This window comes from Corvus moneduloides, chromosome 13 (genome assembly GCF_009650955.1).
Source record: "Corvus moneduloides isolate bCorMon1 chromosome 13, bCorMon1.pri, whole genome shotgun sequence".
Taxonomy (NCBI): domain Eukaryota; kingdom Metazoa; phylum Chordata; class Aves; order Passeriformes; family Corvidae; genus Corvus; species Corvus moneduloides.
In genome coordinates, this window is record NC_045488.1 from 3,404,869 (window position 1) to 3,427,841 (window position 22,973).

Consider the following 22,973-nt stretch of genomic DNA (forward strand, 5'->3'; position numbering starts at 1 on the left):
GAATAGATGAACTACTTATGAGCAGTTCACCAACTTTTTCATCTGAATTTGTATTTTAACTCATACAACTCTCAACAACAACCATATCAATAGATGCTCTTTTTATACCGCACATCAGTGGCCCTCACATGAACCTGTAATTTCAGAAGATGAATCTTTCCTGTTTGAAAATTTCAGATTGGCAGGATTCAGGAGTCACACTAAGAGGGCCATAGGTAATATCCTTTTTCCACCTAGATTCCCAGATTGCCAGTAAGAAATAACTGTGAAACTTATATTGCAAATTATTAGATTTATAGTCTTTGAAAACCTGACAGGTTTTTTTTCCCCATTCTGACTTGGGTGCTGAACAGCAAAGGAGGTGCTATAAAACATCTCGAGTCTATTATGCCCTCTATTCTGTGTATCTTCCTTCCCAGCAGGGTTTAGAAGGACATGCAGAACAAGCCTGTAAAGCCCATAAGCCAAGCAAAATTGCTCCTAGCCCAATAAATTAACCTTTGATTAACAAAATTATTCTGTTCCTCCCTCTCATGTTTTATTTTCTTTATTTTTTGATTTGAGAAGTTAACATGTTATGCAAACCCAGGCATCAAACAAACAAGGTCTGTTTCTTCAGAGAGTCTCATCAAGGTAACATTGGATAATCACAGGGCAAAGCCTGAAACCCAGCCTGAAAATAGCTAAGTCCTTAAAATGAGCTAACAGGAATTGCTTATTTAAGTTTGGAAGTCCAAGTGTGTAAAACCTGGAGCACTGCTCTAAATTCCTCCCCAGCTAAAAAGACCAAGTTGGTTCACTGAAGTGAGCAGGAATTACATGCAGCTGAGAAACCAAAGGTTTTCTATAGGTTTCCTGTGGAGGCCTACCTTACAGCAAGATCAGCGAACAAAAATATTTTCCAATTCAGATTTGCAAGGGCAGCCCCTTAAAGCTGGCAGAACAGCTTATGGCAAGCTCTGGTATTACACATTCTTTTTGTCTTTAAGTGCACAAAATGCATATCAACACCTCCTCTGGCAGGCTTACTTTACTTGTTTTTGCATATTTAGGATTTATATACTTTTCAGACTATTGAAAGCAGTGTTTAATTAGATCTTACGCCTTCTCTGCTTTTACACACACAGGTACTTGACTACTGAAAGACAGGACTTGCCTCATATCCACAATTTAACAACAGCTATTGTCAAATTAATGTTTTCAGATGATCTATTTTCACATTTATCTTCTGCCAGAAATATTGCATAGAATGGTATAAAATAAAGAAAAAAAAATTCTTCTGGCTGGTATGTGACAGCAATCACAGTAACCAGAAGTCATAGACTGAGAACATCATTATAAGCTGATCATCTTTTAAAAATATTTAACAAAAAGCTCCTGGGTCTGCTTTAGCAGCTGAACCTGAACTCAGTGAGGAAGTGACTGAAGGGAATCAGACATTCTCATTAAGAGAAATTAGCCAAGTGCAATTAGCCTGGCTGGTTCCCTCTATGTATTAGCATTTATATTCAGTCAGTGATGAGCCTAATCAGGTTTTTCAAACAAAAAGGAAAAATCTCATCGAAACCCATAAACCTATTAGGTTTATTAGTAACAGTTTGCACTTCTACTGTAAAATGGCAGTTAAGAAACTGAAGAAAATTGTTCAGAAGTGTATCTGAGTAGCTACCAGCAATCTTTCCTCATGGTAGGAACATGTCCTCACATACCTGCTGGCTGATTGCTGCCAGATTTACTGGAGACAAAAGGAGACATTTCATTAAAGGGCAAATGCCAGGAGGCTACAAAGAGCTGCCACAGGGCCTCACTGGAAGGGACAGGCTTGGACTCTGATTGCAAAGATTGTATCACAAGGTCTTTTCCCTCCTTCCACAATGAATGCATCTCTAAGGGCTGTCAGGCTCAAAAAACAGAAAAAGAAATGTGGTGGCATGTAAAGAGATGCCAGCAACAATGCTGAAGTGACAAATAAAGAGCAGAAACAGCCCCAGAGAGCCTGGTCCTGCTGGAGGGCACTTACCTGGAACAGCAGCAGCAAAACTGAAGGTGAGAGGCAGCAAGAGAGCCCAGATGTGGTAGGAAGGTGGCTGCTGGGGCTGAGCACCTGCACTGATACCTCCATCAAATGTAACCCCACAGACCTTCTGAACATCAGAAAGGAAGCAAAAAAACTTCATAGATTTTAAGACAAACTATGGAAAGTAGCACTGGTGGAAATAAAAGGGCTCCACACAAATAGCTTGTTTTATAAAATTCAACTTGGCAATGCCCCTTTCAGACAGCTGGGCACAAAGTATGTCCTAACACATGTTGAGAGCTTTGAAATTTGTTATAAATTATGCCTCAGTGCATCCTGGTTTGCAAAGCACTATAGCAACAAAAGCTGGCCAAAGGAACAGCATTGCTGCAGCCCTTCCCACGTGCACTGCACACCTACTAGGTATTAGAAAAAAACCAACTTAATTACAATCACCCCAGAACCACAGCTTGTAACCCCAGCTATTCTCTTAAGGCAGACAACTGCTTTATCTGAGCAGCAGGAAATGAGGCTTTGATGCTCTGTTGTTTGTTCTTTTTTCCTTGGGTCCACAGCTAACTGCTCTCTTTACAGCACGTTTCTATAGTGACCAGCTGCTGAACTGATACTCAATATATTTCCCTTTTCACCTGCCATACTTCAGATTTGGAAACTCAGAATGTTATTTAAACAATATTCCAAAAACTTACCCTCAGGCTGCAGTAAGATGGCACAGTGGATACTTCATCACTCTAACTTCCCCAGCTCTTGAAAGAACAAATAAATGCAGCATTTATAGATGAAAGAAAATTTATCACAGCTCAGTAACAGTTACTTGAGAAGCCAATATACAAGGGACCAGGAAGAAATGAACTCCCAGTATCTCAGAGAAGTACCAGACCCCTCTTTTCAGGCAAGCATTTCATTTCTTCAGCAGCTTTTTGGCTGTTTATTGTGCCCCAGTCGTATTAAGAGCACTTTGCCCCAAATGCAGCCCCTTCCTAGAGAGTAACAACCAGGGCAGGTTTTACAGGAGGATAAAGCACTTGTGTTCCCCAAAGGAGACAGGGGAGCCCATTTTAAAGCAGTCAATGTCACAATGAATCATCCTCCCAAGAGAAAGACTAAAAACATCAAGAGGGGAATACAGTAGGTAGAAGTAATGAAGAAAAAATTTTAAAAACTCAGCCAGTTCAAGTTTTACACAAGCAAATAAACATTATGAGAGGGGAAACAAGAACAAGATGTGAAGAACTGAGCAGGAAAATCAGGTGTACCTATCTTCCTGGAAGCTGGAAGCAGGAAGATATTAAACTGTGCTTTCTGCTAAATTGCTGCTGCCAGTTCTTGACAAAGTCGTCAATTATCCAGGATTATTTAGACTGATGATACCTGAATAAACGAGGATTTAGAAACACTTGGGACTAAAAGGAGGGATACGAATGTGCTGCAGATGATAAATGGAGTGGATTGAAAGAAAAAGAGCAAAGAGGCCAGTTTCAGAGGGTATAATTAAATATCCTTAATTAGCATATTACACTACGACAATGAAACCTACATCCAAAGCTGGATTTTAGAAAATAAATGTAACTGAGTGGATGAAAGACTAAGACCCTTCCATGCCATAAAACTGGCACAGAATTTATTCAGATAACTTCTATTTTGCTAATGTTTAAATAACTTAATTATACTTAAAAATTGCACTGACTGCCCAGGCCTGCAAGCAGTAAGATACTGAATCACCATTAGCCAGATTTTACTGAAATTGGTCAGACCATGCATTAGGGAAAGAGGACAGTGTTTGATTTCAATAGCTGAGTAATCATGTAGCTTAATGCACACGGATAAAGCAGGTACCAACGTAAAAGTTATGCAGCAACTGGCACCACAATGTTTTTAAATTGGTCCAGGAATAAGAATTTATTTTGAGCAGGGATTTGTGAAGTGTTTTGAAGTTCTTGGAAGAAGCTTCTTACAATATCACAAAGCTCTTCTCTATTAAAAACATACTCTGCTGGAGTAAGGGATATTTGCTACCACAACTTTTTCAATAGAATGAAAGACATTTTACTGTGTTCATGAAGAGACAGTTGACAGGTTAGGATTTCAATGCAAGATTTATAGGAGCTAGGCCTAAATCACAGTTTTGGCATTGTTTGGTCACACAAGTTGCTTAACCCTTCTCTACCTCTCTTTTGATATACAGTGGACCAGCAGTTCCTGCCTCCCAAGCATTTCACCAGGTTACATAAATCCACAACCAAGATGTTAGGGATATGACTGGAAGACAGCACAAAAACCACTGACGTAAGAGGCTGTCAGATATTAAATATGATTCTATGATTCTATATGGCAACACCACAGTGTTACTTACACTGACATTCTAAAATAATTTTGGCTACTCATATTAAATAAATTGTACATTCCCAGCATGTAAAGGCTTTATTTGCCCCACTACTAGAATTCAAGTTACTTTCATTGATTAGGAAAAATAAATGCAGAATGCCAGCTGAAGGTGTTTAGGAAAGGTGAAGAAACCAAGGCAGAAGCCAGCAAAGCCTAGGCAGAACATGTTGACAAGACAGAGAGGGCACTGAAAAACTAAGTTAGCTATTGTAGATAATCATTGAAGATCAATGTACTTCAGAGACTGTATCTGTCCACACAGCTCCTCCCTCAGTCTGGGTCTGAAGTCATGGGCAAGTGTAATACATTATTTCAATGGAGTATAGAAGCTTTCAAAGAAAACTTTATAATGGCTGTTGCAGCATCCAATTCCAAATGTAATTTATAAATACAGAATTCCTCAGCCTTTTTATTGTTGTTTTCTACTCATGATAGGAAGTTTAGGAAATAAAGAGAAAAAACCCCAACAACAAACCAACAACACTTCGCCTTGGTTTACTTTGCCTTAATTTTTGTGCAAGACACGGTACCCCTCTGCTGGGCAAGAGCAGATCTAACAGCAGGGAGGGGTGAACCAAAACTGATGGAACAGTAAAACAAAATCAGCCTGTGAAGACTGAAAAGAAAAGTAAGGAAAGAGGACTGAGGCAATGTATGGCTGCCCAAATGCCTGAGAAAGTAAGGGGCTCAGGTGGAAACCATTAAACAGAATTCAGAATTTAGACTTATTTCTCCAGAAAGTAACATTTTTCGTAACTTCTTTAAAATTAGTCATCTTGCAGCTGTCATCTTGACAAACACCAGTTCTCTAATTCCAAAAGCAACCATTGCAATATTTAGGATAACAGGAAACTGAAAGGATTCCCTAAAGCAAAAGAATTTTTGCCCATGAAAAAGCCAATTATGAGAGATGAAGCTTGTACAGCATCAATCTGGTAATGCATCTGCCATAAATGCTTATGCATTCATAACATTATTTTCCAGGACAAGGTATGCCAAACCTTAAGCAAACCTTCAGAACAGTTTATCTTTTTTCCTTTAGCCATTACATTCTTTTTAACATGACAACCGCAGGACAATTGCAGACATAAGCAGTGATGCAGAGGCAAAACCAAGCCCCTACCAGAAATGTGTGATATCACAAACATTTTTTGGGAAATGCCAGTTAAATCTTGCTCTGACCTCTGAAGTGTGATAAAAAGAGAAGCTCAGCCTTCGTCTCATCAGCCCTGAAACTGGAGTATAGTTGCCCATTTTGTTTCAGACTTCTTGTTTTGTTCTACAAATGACTCTGCTCAGTTCTCTAGGGGTTGCACTACTACTCATTTTTGTACTACTCATCAGATTGTAACAAAACGCTGTTTAAGAGCAGCATTCCATTACATGACTTCTAGGAAACAACTTCTATCTTTGTTAAAAATATAAACACAAACCAAACTTTGGTAATACTTTTTGCCCCTTTTATTAAGAACAGTCATTACAGGTAACATACAATTGGCACAGATATACATGATCATATCTCTACCTTTAAGGAATCTATTTACAGACTATTACAAAGTGACCCCAAGTGTGCAATTACTGGGGTCTGCATTGGTTTTTCATACTGAAAACCTCTGGTTTTCTTTCAGTTGTTCAGGTGATTCTACTTTTAGCTTGTCTGTGTGATCAACAACAGCACATTGGCTTCAAATACATTTATTTTAGATGTCTGTAAGTGCCCACAGTGAAAAGCTGCACACAGTACCTGCTGTAAGGTATCAGAGAGAACAGTCTTCTGTATGTCTCTGCCATCCAGACTTGTCCTTTTGTACCACTTTTCACATTGAAGGCTGTCACTCCAAGCCTCTCACTTTGTTAACCAATGTTTGCTTCACTGAGAAAAACGTTTCCTAAACCATTTGTTTAGGGACCAGGAAAGAGGACAACTCTTACCCACAGGAAACTCTCCAGAGCAGAAGGAAGTCTGTAGTGACAGAAGCAGATACAGCCTCTCAGTTTTCTAACCAAACCTACAGCTATACAGGGGGAAAGAAGTATCTTTCTGTAGTCATTACCCACATTCTCAACAGCACTACATTAAGTAAGAAAGAATATCAGTCCATATGCCAAGATGCACTGTCCCATTTCCTGCTCTTGTTTTAGGTCAACTGGAAGCTTCTTTTTTCAGTTTTTCTAAAATCTCATCTGGTGTCATTGATACCAAAATCTTCACCACTTTGTCACGTGATTTACCCCCCTGGTTCAGACAAACACAGAAAAAAACCATCTTTCAGAGAATTACCCTTTAAGTTAAGGAAACAGTGCTATTTGTAAAATGTTGATAAAAAAATCAAGCAGTTTGCCCATGATTCAGGAAAAACAAGACTCAAAGCTTTTCATTTCTACCTTTTCACAACACAGTGCTCAATTCCTTAGTCATCTTACCATTTACCACTACTCTTCAAAAGACTCCTACAACTACTCTGTTAAACCAACAGATAAAAATAAAAAGCACCATTTTTCATTGTGCTCTTATGCTCATAAACTATAAATGGAAATGGCTGGAAAGGCTGACTTCAAGTACAATGAATTAATAAAACAAATTATTTATTCAGTGCAATGAATAAAACGAAGAGTTTCCACTCACTGAATTAAAGACATGTAAATTCTAACACAGAGAAACTCTGGAGGTCCAGCTACAACCCAAGTGCTTACATACCCTCTTGCTTATGTGTGACAGTTAAATGTCAGAATATTTTGACTCAAATATGTAAGTTTTTTTTTTTTTTTTAAAAGTGAAAAGTTATTAATCAAATGCACATTCTCTGCAAGACAAATTTTGTGAACTCATTTGACATGAAAACAAGAGAATCTTTGAAGAACACAGAACACATGAATTACAGATTTGCAAAACATTATCATGGTAACTCTTTTGATTAAAGGATCTCAAGATCAGCCATAGTTCTTCCTACACTAAGTTTGTCCTCAATGAATCATTCCATTAACTCAACTAAACTTTTTAAAGCGTCTTTCGGACTGAACTTGGAGTAACTCCTTGTACTCAATGTGTAAGTTTCAAAATCCTGAATTTCAATTGCAGTAGGGCAAAACTGAAAGGAAGAAAAGGAAGTACCTTCTCTAAAGTAACGTCACTCTTCTTCACTCCAAGCACCTTAGAGAGGTAGCGACACAGCTCTGCATTTGCCTCCCCTTCTGATGGAGGGGCAGCAATAGCTACACCTACTGCCTCAGCCGTCACATCTGTAACAAATAGTGTGAGGAGGTGATGCTCAAAATATTCAAAACAGCTAGTCATTGTTCCCTAAAAATGAATGTTTATGCTTTCAAAAGCATTTTAATTTAAAACCAAATAAATGTATAGATTAGCAGGTGATGACATTTCCGTATTTCATAAATTCCCTCGACTGTCAGCCAGTACAATCAAATATAAACTCCTGACATCACAAGCAGCGAAGCCTTCATGCCCTAGCAGAGTGCAGTCATGAGTTACCAGCCTTCTCACACGGGGGCACCGCTCGGAGCTCCGAGCCCATTCTGGTGCAGGTGTTGTCCTGCTCGGCACCACGTAACAAGACTCAAACCAGGTTACCCCCCCAAAAGCCGCTCGTTAAATTAGCTGCTCAGAGAGTTACACTGCCAGTAAGTTCCCTGTGTCACCAGCGGAGCCTGGACACTGCCACAGCCCGTGGCTCTCACACACACGCGGGGTGTGAAAGCGGTTCCAATGCGTGCAGGCGCAAACCCAGGGCTGTAGAGGGAGAACACGGTTTATTAGAGCGAACTTTTATGGCTCTAATAAAACCGCACACGCTCTTGGGACACAAACAGCCCGCACTAAACCACACATGCCAAACGGAAGGGTTTAGCATCAGGATTCACCCCGTGCTCACCGCGCCACCCAGCGCTGCACACGGGGGACGCCAACGAGCTACTCCAGGAGAACCGAACTACTCGCTTTAGTTTTCGGGTGGGATTTTGTGCGTTCACTCCCTCCGTCGCTGTTCCCCAGGGTGCCCCGGCCCACAGACCCACCTGTGACGGCGCTGCAGCGGGCGCCGGGCTTGGCGCGCACCGCCACCCTCACGGAGCCGCCGCCCGCCGCCACCACCGGTCCCGCGGCGGCGCCCGGCTCCGCAGGGCCCTTGGCGGCTGCTTTTCCCTGAAACAGAGGAACAGGCGCGGTCACCGCGGGCACCACCCGCCCCTGCCCCCCTTCCCTGTCGTGGCCCTGCCCGCACCTTCCCGGGCATAGCCCTGCCGCACCGCACCGGCGCCGCCCGCACCCGCAGGAACCCGGCGAGGCTCGGCATGGCCGGGGCGGCCCTTCCGGCAGCCGCGCTGGGCCCGCCCCGAGGCGCCTGCGCGCTCCGCCCGGTCCGGCCGGGCCTGGCTCCGGCTCCGGCTCCGGCTCCGCAGCGGCTCCTCCGACGCGGCGCGGCCGGGCCTGGCCCTGGCTTCGGCTCCGGCTCTGCAGCGGCTCCTCCGACGCGGCGCGGCCGGGCCTGGCCCTGGCTTCGGCTCCGGCTCTGCAGCGGCTCCTCCGGCGCGGTCCGGCCGGGCCTGGCTCCGGCTCCGGCTCTGCAGCGGCTCCTCCGGCGCGGTCCGGCCGGGCCTGGCTCCGGCTCCGGCTCTGCAGCGGCTCCTCCGGCGCGGTCCGGCCGGGCCTGGCCCCGGCTCCGGCTCCGCAGCGGCTCCTCCGGCGCGGTCCGGCCGGGCCTGGCTCCGGCTCCGGCTCCGCAGCGGCTCCTCCGGCGCGGCCCGGCCGGGCCTGGCCCTGGGCCCGCAGCGGCTGCTCCCGCACAGCCGGGCCCGGCCCCCCCGTCCGTGCCTCGGAACAGCCCCGCGCCCAAGGATAGGAGAGTGCACAGAGCTGGGGGTTTGACAGACACTTGTTCTACACACGGGTTTAGGACACCCCAAACCTGCGTGACCTCCCTGCTTTCCCACTTAAGAAAGGAAATTTTCTTGTTTTTTCTCCTGCATTCTCAAATCATTACTTTAGTATAACTTGGGGGAGGGTACAGGTTTTTGAACATGAAGAGATTCTGTTACTACATGGTACATACTGCAAGACACTGAATACTATATACATAGAGCAATTGCATCAAATTATTGTATGCAATCTGTAAAACTCGTTGCACACAAATAATCCTTAGGTTTATACTAATTTTTTTAGTACTAGAATATCTGATGATAAAATAACATAATTACAAGTCTTGTATTCTCATTTTCACATTATACATTTTTTTATAGGCACATATGTATATACAGTGGCTATTTGCATAACCAGTTCTATATTCCAAAACAGCCCTTCTGAATTAAGAGAGATTCTGGAGAGATCTGTTTGTTGCTGAATTTGAGTTAGTATTTATTTCTTCAGTGCAACTGCAGATACTCTCTGCAGTGCAAAGTCCATTAATTCTCCATGGCTCTTGGAAAAAGTCAAGATGATGGCAATATGAGTCCAGCTTTGCTGATGTACTTAAAAAAAAAATACAGTAGCAATCCATGTCCATAGGGTCAATCCAAGGTCATTTTGGAAAGAAGTGCAAGACGGGACCACAGCAGCAGCTTTACTGTCGTTTAAGGACACATCAGAAAAAACATACACAAGTTGTTCATAACAAGTAAGAATTTTCCAGTTCAAAAAATGAATTTTACTACATGAGAAACAAAGGGGTGAAAACACAAAGTAATTAATCACAAGGTACTATTAAAAGCAACCTTTTCAATATACAGGGTACTTATTCCACTTGACATTTTGTTAAGAGGAAAAGCTAAATTACAATCTACCAATAAATGCAGAAAAAAAAATTGTTTTTCTGGTAGCCCTCAAACAAATTAGTTTTGTTTTTACACATTGATGTAATTTCACAGAATTTTTAAACTGCTGCCAATAGTGAGCTGAAGTCCACTGACACACCAACACATTCCAGATTATCATGTAAAACTAAGTATAAAATATTATTTCTGGTATCTGTCCATCTTCTATTGATGTACCATTGTTGTTCCCTGGTGAACTATAAAAGACAAAGCATGTTTTGCTAGCAGTAGGAGATTCATGGATCACTTTCTTCAAACCTTTTGTTCCATAGTGGGAATCAGGACCCTGAAAAACATCACAAGAGATTAGCAACAGAATGGAAGTGGGCAAGACCTAAAAATTGCTGATGTTCAAACACTACTGACTCAGGCTATTTTAGTAGTATAAAATTTCTGTACCCACATCACATAAATTATGTACAAAATTGCAGACAACAGGAGCAAGGGCCCTGTGTCTAAACAACAAAAAATGTATTTCTGTGACAGCAGACTTAAACCAGTTGATTTTATCCAACTACTAATGAATACTTTCTAGTATTTCTCCTTATCACAGAGGTTGTCTATATTCTCACTTAGTTCCCTGCCTCAGCTGCTTTTAATGTGCAATTTTTTTTCCAACCCACTCAACTCTGGTTTCTGTATTGGTAATTATATTTAGAAGAATATTAAAAAATTTTGGAGAGATAAATTTGTCCACAACACTAAGGGGAGACTTTCTGAGAACAAGTAATTCTTGCCTATTATTTCAGCACTAGTATATAAAAAGTGATGAAAAAACAGCTGTTTTCTTGACTTTAGCTAGTGGTTAGAATATCCTTGATAAAAGAAATCAAACTTAAATTTTGATAGAGAGCTGCCAGATTACATAATCTAGATAGTGCTTTTTTTCTCACACAGAACCAGCTATTAGAACTCATTCTAACTCCTACATCAAGCAAAAAAAGTGGGAAGGCACAAAGGATCCAATTATGAATTCCATGCTGTGGCCCAGAAGAGGTGTAACAGTCTTACAAGTTACAGTGGAGTTTTTACTACATCCTTCTTTAGCCCTAAACTTAAAACAAATTCAAGATCTAGAAGACACTTTCCCATCAGAAGACTGATAAAAGAACAAGTCTTGCATCAAAGTTAACACTTTCTTCTGTACTGTTAGACATTCTTACTTTCAGCGTTGCACAAGCTGTGTAGCACACTGTGGGCAGAATCTCTATGGGCTCTTTGAACATAACTCTGAAGGTACTGGCTGTTCCATCACAGCTAAATCCAGTGTCGTTCTGTCCTAGCGTCTGATTCTTCTCATAATCAATTATCTGGACAAAAGCATGAAAAGTGTATTTTTATGTTGACAAGCGTGAGAAAGGTTCTGATTGTATGCACATGAGAAGATTACAAGCAAACACTTGCCTACCCCACCCTGCCTAACTGCAAGGACAGAGCAGTCTCAGCTGGAAAGAAGCTGTGATTTCCTGATACCACTGGAGCTGACGCAGCAGGTCGGAACGATGGCTCGCGAGTTTTACAAGGGCTGTGGGCACTGCTCCAGCCAGGTTAAAGTCTGTGCTTGGGAGATGAAGAATAGCTTCCAGACCTTCAGCTTCTGACCTTCATATACAACATCTGATCCTGTGCTTAGATTTGCTGATCTCTGTACACCTACACAGCCCACATGAGGGAAGCTCGTTCGCTGGCTGTGGCTAGTTTAGAAAACAAGTTTTTACAGAGCATGTAGGCAGTCAATGACACCTTCATAAAAGAAAACATGAACTTGTGATGTTACATTTTATACAATTTATTTTTTATCTTGACTCAATATAAAAATTACACTCAGAATACACCATATTTATTTTGCCCTCAATTTCAGTGGCAAATAGGAATCACTAGTTCAAATGTAGTCATAACAGATACCTCCCTTCCCATTTTGGATTGCAATCCTGATCCATGCTGCCCAGTACCTCTTGCAGAAGTTGGATATCAGAGCTTTAGAGTAGAGCACTTCTCGTGATTACTGCACTAAGAAGAATCCTATCAGCTTGAATAGGTTATTATTAAATTGCCATATAATTTTTAGTATTACACAAATGAGATGAAGCTCTATTCTAGGCAAAATGTACTTTAATTTTTTCCCCAGCCACAATCAATAGAAATATTAACAATTATAATGCTGAAGTCCTAAGCCCCTTTCACATAAAAGATGAATTTGCAGGATACATTATCACTACTTTATGACTAGTTTTAAATGTTTAACTCTCTGAAGCTCTGCTAGTACTGATGCAGAGCCAAGAAGAAAGCTAGAGGCACAAGACTTAAATGACTGTCTGAGAAGACTGTGACAAAGTTTCAGATTCATCAGTTATTAAGGGTACCTCCAGGATAAAGAAAAACTATATAAGATGGACAGCCTTAATATGAACCATAAAGGTTTATTTAGTCTTTCAGTTTGAATCAGGAAGATCTTTTTCAAGTGAATCTTCTGATCATTCCCACTTAATATGCATTGGTTTTCTCTGAAAATATCTCAATTCTTTTCAGATTAAATAAATCCAGCAAATATCCTGAGGGAATACACCGAATGCTTGTATCTGCTAACAGGAATTCAGCTGAGAGGTTCAAAAAAGGGTTTATGTGAAATAAAAATCCCCAGGTATGTTTAGTATAGCTGCTAGGTTCCTGAGATCAACTCTTTTTGTTCTAAAGATCCTGTCTAGTGCACTATGCTACTCATTTACAGGGATGTATAGTTTGACAAAACCAAACTGAAGGTACTTCAAATAGAGGAATTTGCAAGTGAGCTTTTAAAGTGAGGAATGTGGAAAAGCCAAATTCCTTCAAAACCTCATTCCAGATACATTCCGTTTGGAACATCATTAAGAGGAAAGGCACAACACTTTTTCCTTAAGAGACAGAAATCCCTATCCTTAAGTACAGAGTAGTCAGATAATAATAATCATCAAATAGGAAGCAGAAGACAAATTGTCATTTGAACAGAATGTCCACTAAGGAACTGAAACAGCAATTCCAGCACATGCTAGAAGTCTAGAAAGATAGGGACAATAGAATTTCTGCCCCTATATGAAGTCACAGACTATTTATTTCACAAAATTTCTCATGCACCTAATAAATCAATGTGGCATGGTAGTACCAGGTTATGAAATACACAGCACAGGGTAAAACTGTGCCAGTCATGGAATGCTAATATTTGTTATAAAGCTTAGAATCAAAACAAAACCAATCTCTATAAGAAAAACAATTCAAATTGACTGAAATTCCACACTTAAAAAGGAAAAAAAATAGAGTGCTGGATCAATACTAGTAGAAGACAATCCTGACCACAACATACTAAGGGATCTAATAGGCTACAGGAGCAGGAAATACAATTTTAGTGGTGTCTTCGGTTACCCGCTGGGACCGGGCAAGGGTCACATCAGGACACGAAGCAGGGGGACATTTTTAGATGCTATCACTGGCCACTTTGTGAGCCTGCTAACCAATTGCTCAGTAGGAAGAAACACATTCCTTGATTTGGTACTGAGTGATGAGTAGGATCAGATTCAAAATTTCATAATGGAAACACTATGTAACAGTGTCCATAATATACTTAGAGTCAACACTCCCACATGAACAACAAAAGCAAATCCCCCACAGCTTTGCTAAATTTCAAAGAGAGGAATATGAGGAAGCTTGTTCAAAAGAAACTAAAAGGAACAATTAGGAAAATCAAATCCTTTTAAGAAGCATGCAGGCTACTGAAGGACATAACATACCCAAGTACAGTATCAATACATATCTCCTATTAGGAAAAGCTTGAGAAAAGCTGGATGTTGGAAAACACCTACACTGAAAATGATTGAAGGACAGGAGAATACAGGAGAAAGGGAGCAGAGTTTCACAGTGTTCTTCCTTTTGCCTAGTCACCCACTTATTCCCACTTGTGACAAAACACAGCTTAGACTCCTGACCTATTGATTGCTCCCTCCCAAATATAGACCAAACCTTTTGCAAGTGCTACAAGTGTAGTTCCTGTACAAGCCTATTTAAACATAATACACTGTACCTGTATATTAACTTGATAGTCTGTGGGTCCATGAATAGATCCATATAATCCAAATCCCACTATGGAAATTCTTCTGTTAACTGTGAACCTGGTAAGACACAAGCCAAGAAAGGAATTCAAACAACTGTGGTGAGTGTGTTACCTTATTTCAAGTAGGAAAAAGACTCCCACTGAAGAGTAGGGAAGCAAACTGAGAATGGCATTGCATTTCTTTTTTAAATAGCATTTTTTATTTAGATTTCAATACTAAGAAAAATACTTTGTCAGCTAGTTAAAAGCTTTGTTAATTGCTCAAGATACTCAGTATTACGAAACAAAACATAACCAGATTCTTTTCAGTATCTCCAAAACAAATACACATAAGACTTGGTATTTCAAAAAGGAATATACAGGTAAGACCCAATCATTCTAGAATGCACCCAATCCTCCTGAACCTCATTCTTTGCTAGTTTGCATTGTGTGTAATAGCCCAAGTTATTAAAAAAAAAAAGGAAAATATCAAATGTGTGCAACAAAGCCAGCATGTTTGCAACTGTATCTTATATGAAAATGTCAAAGTTGAATGATTTGTTCCCTTTCTTCCCACACATTTCTGTCTCTCCTTCAAATAGTTTCCGAAGTCCTACCTGATCCTGTCACTTGTTCCACTGTAGCCCCAGCGACTCTCCACCTGCTGGAACCTATTAATGCTGCATTCTTTTCCTCTAAGGCAACACCTTGGTCGGTCAATATAATCTACTTTAGGTTTAGGATTGACAGTAAAGTGCAGAAAGAGATTTACTACTTCCCGATCCGACAAGATTCCAGATTGAGCAGGGCCTGTGAAAAAACAAAACTTCTAAGATGATTTGAAGGATTACCCCAGCTGTTGCATTTAAACCACACATATTCACAAACTGAAGACAATAATAATATTTTCCAATGGCCAGAGCATAATCTGCAGAATGTTTTGCTTTCATTTGTGCATCACAACTCTTATTAGTACAGTATTAACAACAGAATTGAGTGTTAAGCATCTAAACACAGTTAGACAGCACTGAAAGATGGTCTAACAGTAAGACAAAGAACTCCAAAACTCACCTGCTGCAAACTCTTCGATAGTCATTAATGGAAAACGGATTAAGGAAAGGGCTCTTCCAAGGACTTTTTGTTTGTTCCCAAATGTCACAGGCAGTTGTTGTCTTTGACATTCTGCTTCTGCCCAGCGAACAACAGCTCCAAAGAGCCTACTTTCTCGAATACTGAGAGTGTCCCTTTCTAGAACTGCACATAATGTATCTAAAGACAAAACAGTCAGCAGCTTTAAATCAGTTTTCATCCAAGGCAGTAACTGTGCTACATTATGTAGCTTAAAATACTGAGCACACACAAAGAACATTCATAATAAGACTATTAGCTTTGTCTTATTGTTACATGTGTGCGTATATATATATATTACACATAATTTACCTTACATAAAAAGTAATCTCTCAATGACACATAGACTTCAAACTAAAAATTAATTTTCCTGCTATAAAGACAGGATATGAACTTCTTGATTCCTAAGAGTGTAACTAACCTCTGTAGTGATAGCCAATATCCTGAAGAATCTCCATGGCTAAGGCAACATCAAAACTCAAAGTGACCAAGCAGTGAATGCACACTACTGAAAAACCAAGTTACTCATGCTGACACCATCATATTCTCATCTGGGCAGCCAGCTGCCCATCTGGATCAACTATAGCCACAAGCAGCAGTGGTGCACACAATACCAGTTTAAAGATACATGAAAGTGATCTTAAGCATTGACATATTTGCCATCCACAAAGCCTGAAGGTGAAACACAAGATCTGAGGCAAGGTACATGTTTTACAAAAGCAACTTATCCTGTATTTATCACTCCTGGCCTTTGAATAACAGGTATGCACAAATTATCATGGAATACAAGTCAAAAAAATAAATGGGTTTTTATATTCTGAATTTTGTGTCTTTGGGAATTTTTATCTGCCTTGAATTTAAGTAAAGCATGTTTGCAGTTATAGAAAATAGCATATTAGAAAGTCAAAACAGATTGAGACTTACCAAGACTATAGGTCACTCACAGTCTTGGTACAAATCCCCCTGAACATGAGTTAACAATAACTTTACAATTTCTTTAAGCAGTGAAATACCTTCCTTCAGTCTGACTTTTTCCCAGAATCTAGCTGAATTGGAGTAAAACCATAGACATGTATAGTGGCAATGAAATTGAGTAAGCAAATTTACAACTGCTAGCTTTTGATAGAAGATTAAACAGAGAAACAGTTTATATATTCATTTTTTAAAGCAGGTTTCATTAATTGTACCTGATCTGTGCAACTTTGAATAGATAAGTACCATGTGGCAGCAGAACAGTGTGACTCCTGCTGCATGTACGAAGCAGGTGTGGACGCCTCAGGGACGAGGCACAACCCTCAGCAAGTGAGAGCTTTGGCTTCAACGTAAAGTGTGGCGTCACCACAGTGGGAGCCCTGGGACACCACCACTACTCCAACGGGGACACGATGCAGTGGAAGCCAGCTCAGGAGTGAAGCTCAAAGGAAAGCACTGCAGGGGTGGATAACCAAGAAGGGAAGAAGTGCTCGGGACTCTGCATACTCAGATGGGGCAAGGAACTATCCTGTGATTTCATGCTTAGAACACGCAGAGTGACTTACCTATGTCGATATCTGTAAAGCCTTCTGCACTTATGGCATCCATAGTGCTTTTGTCTATCGTGTCAAGACAAAGACTAGCAAGCTGCGGTTCATCAAACAAACGAGCCTGGAAAGATAAAGAAGTGCATCTTAAGCATAAAGCTGACAAACTGCTAACCTTAAAAAGCAAACTTTTTACTCTAGTATAGACATAAATTAAAATAGAATGATTTGTCTAAGTACTCTTTGTGTTTATACCTTGAAGAGCACTTAAAATCTCAAAGGAGTACATAATTAAGGAGAATTTATCATTTCCCTCCAATTACCAATTTTCCTAGTAAATCAAAATTAAGCTTAAATTTACCTACTTGAGTAAGCAGCATAAAGGCATTATCTGCTCGGAGATGCTTTGTTAGGAAATCCACACAATGTGCTTCCAGGGCAGGGACTGCATACTTTTTAGCAGTGTATAAAGTAGTCATGACTGTTTCTGGACCAATCTGAACTTCATCTGAATAAAGAAACCTATAAATAAATACACAAATACAGATCATAAAAACATATCTTTAGCGGGCAGCCAAACACAACAGTCTCTCTGCATTTAGAAAACAGGCCAAAGATTTGCATTGTATACAGTGCAACAGTTGACCTAACTGCATTTTCATAAATAAAGAAGCTAAGTTAAAGGGTTGAAGAAAGAGTATTATGTTAACCTAACGGCATACATTTGTTTTAAACATGTATTACTCCCTCAGACTGATCTGGCTGTACTAGTTATACATAGCTCCCCAACTGTAAACAACAGCTGAGCTGCAGAATTACTTAACCTACAAATGCATGCTCTCAGTTCATCAGGAGAATATCAATGCACGACCCTCTATGGCTGTATTCCTGAAATTCATTTACTGACAGTGCACACTGGCTTCCCCTCCATGAGGGAATAGTGTCAAGGACTTAGATTGTGAGAACATCTTATGTCAAAGTTACCCCTCTGTAGTATTCAGAGAGGAAAGGGAGTGCATTCTAGCAGATGACCTTGACTCTTCTATTCCTGCCACAGCAAAACACTCTGGCTTGTCTCTACTGCTTGAGGCAAGAGGATTGGTTGAGATTTTAGCATAAGTTGTGAACCAGAAGATAGGAGCCTCCACCAATACCAGGAAAAAACCCCATTTCCTGAGCAGTTGTTATTTGAGACTAGACAAGATCAGATCTATTTTAAGGTTCTGTATGGAAACTATGACTTTTTAAAAATAACTTTTCTTACAAGTGACATTTAAGATAATTTTAGCAAAATTTCATCAGCCTTTCAGATAACAATCAAGAATAGTCTGTGATTTACAAAAATACATTTGTCCCCAACACATAAGTAATTAAACATAATAAACCAAGGCACACTAGCAAATGCAAGAATTCAACAATGAAAACTAAGCCTTTCCTTTATATTTCTTAATATTTGTTCTTCAGAACATCCTGGAAATGAATGACACACGGAGACAGAAGGTGTGTTTAGAAGGGTTTTTAAATGTAGCAATAAGCAATTTGTATCCAACAAGAGAAACTTGTGAAATTAACAGACTTGTTAAACCTCCTTGCAACATAGAGAAATCAAAGTAATACAAACCTAAAGTTTCAATGGAAGTTCTTCACCGTTTACATTTCTTATATTCCAAGGAAATTCTAATTGTCAGTAGTTGCTAACACACACTAAACATGGTGTTCAACATTAAATTTGCTGCCACAATACAGGTACATATTTACCATTACAAGACTCCACTCAAACAGCCAGCTTGCACATCACTTCGGAGATGTGAATGATGCTCTAGATTAATTTTTTAAACGGGATTTAAATTGAACAGCACCTAGGAAGAATTAATTTAATTAAATGCTAACTTTTTTTCCTAAGTAAAAGTTTCATACAGCTCAATTAGAATTGATTTATGAAAGCTATGAACTATTATTGTCTGTTGATGAAAACGATGGGCTGACTTGCTAGTCACAACTGCTGACAAATTTACTTTTAAGAAACTAATATTTCATAGGTACAACTTTTGCATACTAAATTGACAACTTCTTCATTAAAGCACTAGAACGGTGCATTTATATTTTGGTTCTAAGATTTAAAATAATCAGTTTAATATGCCATAACTTTCATTGCATGACTTTATAGGAGCTTAGAGTCCAAATCATCTAAGTTGATTAACAGGCTGTAAAAAAAGCAATACTGCCATGCAAACTACAGTCTACATTTTACCTAATCAAAAAAAAAAAAAAAAAAAAAAAAAATTCCAAGTTGGTTTTGGAACATGATTTTGATTTTATTCCTTAAGTGAATCCAATCTGAAGCCAATGAAGTGACACACCAGAGGAGCTCATCTGGCTTGTGTTTCACTTTCTGCTCTACCTTCTAAAGAAACAGGGTGCAGTTCTAGGTGTGTCTTCCCTCTAAAAAACCCCTGCTCATATGTGCCAAGAGCTGTGTCTCTGTTAACTCTGCCCTCTGTGGCACGCCTGAACTAGCACAGCTTTATGTTTACACCACTGCTCCTCCTCCACTTAACTCAGTGGCACCGAAGATCACTTATCCTTATTCCCTCCTCTCTTTCCCTTTGAGACACAAACAACTTAATCTTACTGGCATGCAGGATGAGGGAATGGGAAGCTGGGGGGTGTATGTGCATACTGGAAGAACATTTTTAACGACCAGAACAAACAATTTTTCCAAGTGACCATTCAATCATTCAGTCTACGTAAGCCTCTCACACATTTTATGCTCCTTTTCTTTACTCTCAGGTTAGCACTTCCTTCTCCCCTGTTTGAGCATCCTCTCAGTAGCTGAAATGTTTTCACCATTATAAAAGTACACAGGAATGTTTTTTTCCTGTTAGTCATGATTAACCTCTATTTACTGCTTGCCAAAAGTCTCCGCAAAGATTTTTTAGAAGACAGACTGCTAATTTGTGCCATGTCATCACTTTCCTTTACCCTATGATCAAAGGACAAGCAAGCTTACTGTAAAATACGAATGAAAATTTAAAAAAAATCTTATTAAAACCAACAAAAAGAAACCCTAAAGCAGAACCCTACTGAGACAACTTGAATTTTTTTGATCATTGCTATTCAATTTGCAGTTAGAAACAGGAAAAAAAAAAGTTGTTTCACTGGGAAACAGATCCCAACTTTGTGATTTTGATATTATTTCAGCTCTTAAGGATTTATCTGTCAAACTACTTCTTTTTTTCATCAAAAAATCTTTGACTTTAATTTACAAGTAGCTTTTGTCAGTAGATCTTTATGAAACACATAAACTATAGGCATGACTTGACAAACCACATGAGTAAATAAAATGGAAATGAGCTGAGGAACATTAATTAGAAAATTATCCTTTTAAAGTTTCGCATTACTTAAACATTTCCATGACCTGATGTTCATTTGCTACGTGTAGTCAAAGATGCTGACTTAATTTCTAGTCAATATACCTCAGACTGCTATTTGCAAACATTAAAGAAATGTCCTCTGAAGGGTAACTATCATTATGTGACCAATTTACTAATGATAGATAAAAGAGGCCAACAGTACAAGGTATCATTCCTGCCTCTTTCAGTCAACATCAGGAAAAGACCCCATGTTGTTTCCAGCATGGAAAAAGTCCAGTACTGGCATGTATTAAAGAAGTTCTCCTTAGATATGTTTTTAACAAGGTATTGCAAAGTATATTAATTTCAATATAAGCTGAGAGAAATATACATAACATGGAAAAATGTCCTAAAAAGCTGGCACAGACAGCAAACCTGAGATGTTTCAGCAGTCCACCAGTGTGGTGATACTCAGACAAGATACAAGCATAATCAGTTTACTGATGCAAGCCATTACGTACTGGCAGCTCTACCAACACAAGATGGCTTTTGTTTGCTTCTAACAACACCTCTTCATTCACTTCTACAGTTTTGAAATACCATGCTTCTTATCTTTACTTAGAAATCTCTTAGAAATCTCTGTTTCTGTGTTTCTATTTTTACCCAAACTTCTCTGATTGTAGCCACTTTTCACTGTGCAGCGTTTTCCCACATATATAGAGACAAACATGTACATGTGCACTGTCATTTACTTTTAACCTTTGAAACCAAGTTGCTCTCGTTCCCCTGCACAAACTCTCCACCTTTGCTAAAAATCCACTCACTACTTGGTAAAAATCCACGAAGAACAGCTCCTTTGCTAATAGCAACAGAGAGACATTGCTGCTGCATGGGGGTTTGTCGGGTTTTGTGCACATCACTTGCTTCAGCTCCTGTGTCCATGATTACCGAAGGACCAGGTGACTCTTAATTGTTCCTGTCTGTTAGGCCTCAGCAAAAGAAGAAAGTTTGCCAAGACTTTGGAGTTTTTCCTATTACAAAAAACTTTGAGTCGCTACATACTTATTTCCAGGCAATAATATTACTTGTTTCCCAAATGTTCATAACAGAGAACTGTTTTATGTATTTTTTAGTTCTGCCTAGCAGAGTGGTTTCTTTGATAATAAGGTTATGCAGTTTAGTTGTGTTACCACACCACAGCCTGAGGCACAAATAAACTATTAGTAATTGTTTTTATGAACACCATAAATTTTATTTGCCACTACACTGAGTAAAGAGAAATGGTAGGTGAACTCATCAGTTTCGTGAGCATGCGAACTAGCAGATCCTATTCAGCCCAAATTAGAAATCACTAACACACTTTATATCATTTTTGCAATCACTGCACTCCCAGTCTCACACTCAGATGGCCTGGGAGTAGAAATCAGCTGGTTACTGCCTTCTGCTGCACGTTCCCTCTCTGCCCAAGTATGACTACAAGGGGTGTTATTATGGCAAAAACATATAACAACTTATTACCATCCCTGACAAAGAAAAGTGAACAGGAAGATGACTCAGACTTCAAAGTAAGTATCAAATTTCAAGGTAAGTATCAAATGAAACTAAAAGCTTGGTACAACAGCCTCTGTCCCTTCTTAGTTACTATTAGAAGATGGCTGGATAGTTGCAACACCAAGGGGACGCACTAATTCTCATCATTTTACTTAAACAAACCAAAACATTGAATCCAAGAGCCCAACCAGACACCCACCGAGTGCTTCCCTAAACGGACAGTCAGCTGCCATGGAATTAGGGCACTTCTCTTGGGAGAACAGTGCAGGCTAAAGAGCAAGAAGGGACCAAAACACGTTGGCGGGTGACCTGGCGTGGAGCCCACAGGGTATTTCCGCGCCTTCCCTGCATCTCCCTCCGGGGACGGGCATTAGGGAAAGGCCGGGCTCCGTGGGGACAGGAGCCGGGAGGGGCCGCGGAGCGAGGAAAAGGCACCGGCGGCCAAGCGGGGCCCCGGCGCGGAGCCCCCTCCGTGCGCGGCCGCCCCCGCCCCGCGCTGACCTGAGGAGCGCCAGGAAGGCGGCGGGCTCCACGTCGGGCAGCTCGATCTCGGCCGAGGTGGTGGCCATGCCGCCGTTGAACATCGCGTCGAACACGGCGCTGCCGGCCGCCAGCACGAACCGGTGGGCGGGGATGCGCTGCTGCCCGGGCCCGGGGGGAGCCGCCCCGCCAGCGCCGCCGCCGCCGCGGGCGCTGCCCTTGCCCACCACGAAGTGCACGTCGCTGAGGAGCTCGTTGGAGAAGAGGAAGGCGAAGCGCTCCCGCAGCGAGCCCTTGGTGGCCTGCCAGTTGTACAGCGGCTCCCGCTGCAGCACCGCGCCGGCCTCGGCGGCGGCGACACCCGCGGAGGTGCCGGGCGGCGTCTCCGCGGGCGCCCCCGGGCCGCCCCCCGCGGCCGCCATCGCCCTCGGGGCCGCGCCGGGCCGGGCCGCGCCGGGCGCTCCCTCAGAACCGCCCGACGTCACCGCGCCGCCCCGCCCGCCGGCCCCGCGCACGCGCCGCTGCCCCCGCAGGCCGGGCCGGAGCCGCCTGGCCCGAGCCGGGATGTGCCCCGGGATGTGCCCCGGGATGTGCCCCGGGATATGACCCTGGACGTGGCCCGGGATGTGCCCCGG

General features: G+C 41.2%; 2 protein-coding genes across 2 annotated transcripts; both read right to left on the minus strand.

Moving 5' to 3' along the window:
* Positions 1-5,866: 5,866 nt before the first annotated feature.
* Positions 5,867-8,771, minus strand: C13H15orf40 (chromosome 13 C15orf40 homolog). The gene is made up of 4 exons (XM_032123219.1): positions 8,662-8,771; positions 8,456-8,582; positions 7,536-7,663; positions 5,867-6,659 (listed from the first exon to the last, which is right to left on the minus strand). The coding sequence occupies exons 1-4, from the start codon at positions 8,731-8,733 to the stop codon at positions 6,567-6,569; spliced, it is 420 nt and encodes a 139-aa protein (XP_031979110.1). The 5' UTR covers positions 8,734-8,771; the 3' UTR covers positions 5,867-6,566.
* An 804-nt stretch (positions 8,772-9,575) lies between these two features.
* BTBD1 (BTB domain containing 1) lies at positions 9,576-22,889 on the minus strand. The gene is made up of 8 exons (XM_032123010.1): positions 22,360-22,889; positions 17,320-17,476; positions 16,973-17,078; positions 15,378-15,575; positions 14,924-15,116; positions 14,298-14,385; positions 11,410-11,556; positions 9,576-10,532 (listed from the first exon to the last, which is right to left on the minus strand). Exons 1-8 carry the CDS (start codon positions 22,758-22,760, stop codon positions 10,374-10,376), a joined length of 1,449 nt encoding a protein of 482 aa, XP_031978901.1. The 5' UTR covers positions 22,761-22,889; the 3' UTR covers positions 9,576-10,373.
* Positions 22,890-22,973: the final 84 nt, after the last annotated feature.

What these genes read in the sequence shown, in the direction of transcription:
- C13H15orf40 (XM_032123219.1), bottom strand. Translation starts at nt 8,733, where the DNA reads ATGCCGAGCCTCGCCGGGTTCCTGCGGGTGCGGGCGGCGCCGGTGCGG. An exon ending in GCAGGGCTATGCCCGGGAAG is followed by an intron (nt 8,583 to 8,661) that starts GTGCGGGCAGGG and finishes CCTCTGTTTCAG; the next exon opens with GGAAAAGCAGCCGCCAAGGG. An exon ending in CCGCTGCAGCGCCGTCACAG is followed by an intron (nt 7,664 to 8,455) that starts GTGGGTCTGTGG and finishes TATTTGTTACAG; the next exon opens with ATGTGACGGCTGAGGCAGTA.
- BTBD1 (XM_032123010.1), bottom strand. Translation starts at nt 22,760, where the DNA reads ATGGCGGCCGCGGGGGGCGGCCCGGGGGCGCCCGCGGAGACGCCGCCC. An exon ending in GCCTTCCTGGCGCTCCTCAG is followed by an intron (nt 17,477 to 22,359) that starts GTCAGCGCGGGG and finishes ATTTATTTATAG; the next exon opens with GTTTCTTTATTCAGATGAAG. An exon ending in GGAACAAGTGACAGGATCAG is followed by an intron (nt 14,386 to 14,923) that starts GTAGGACTTCGG and finishes GTGTCTTACCAG; the next exon opens with GTTCACAGTTAACAGAAGAA.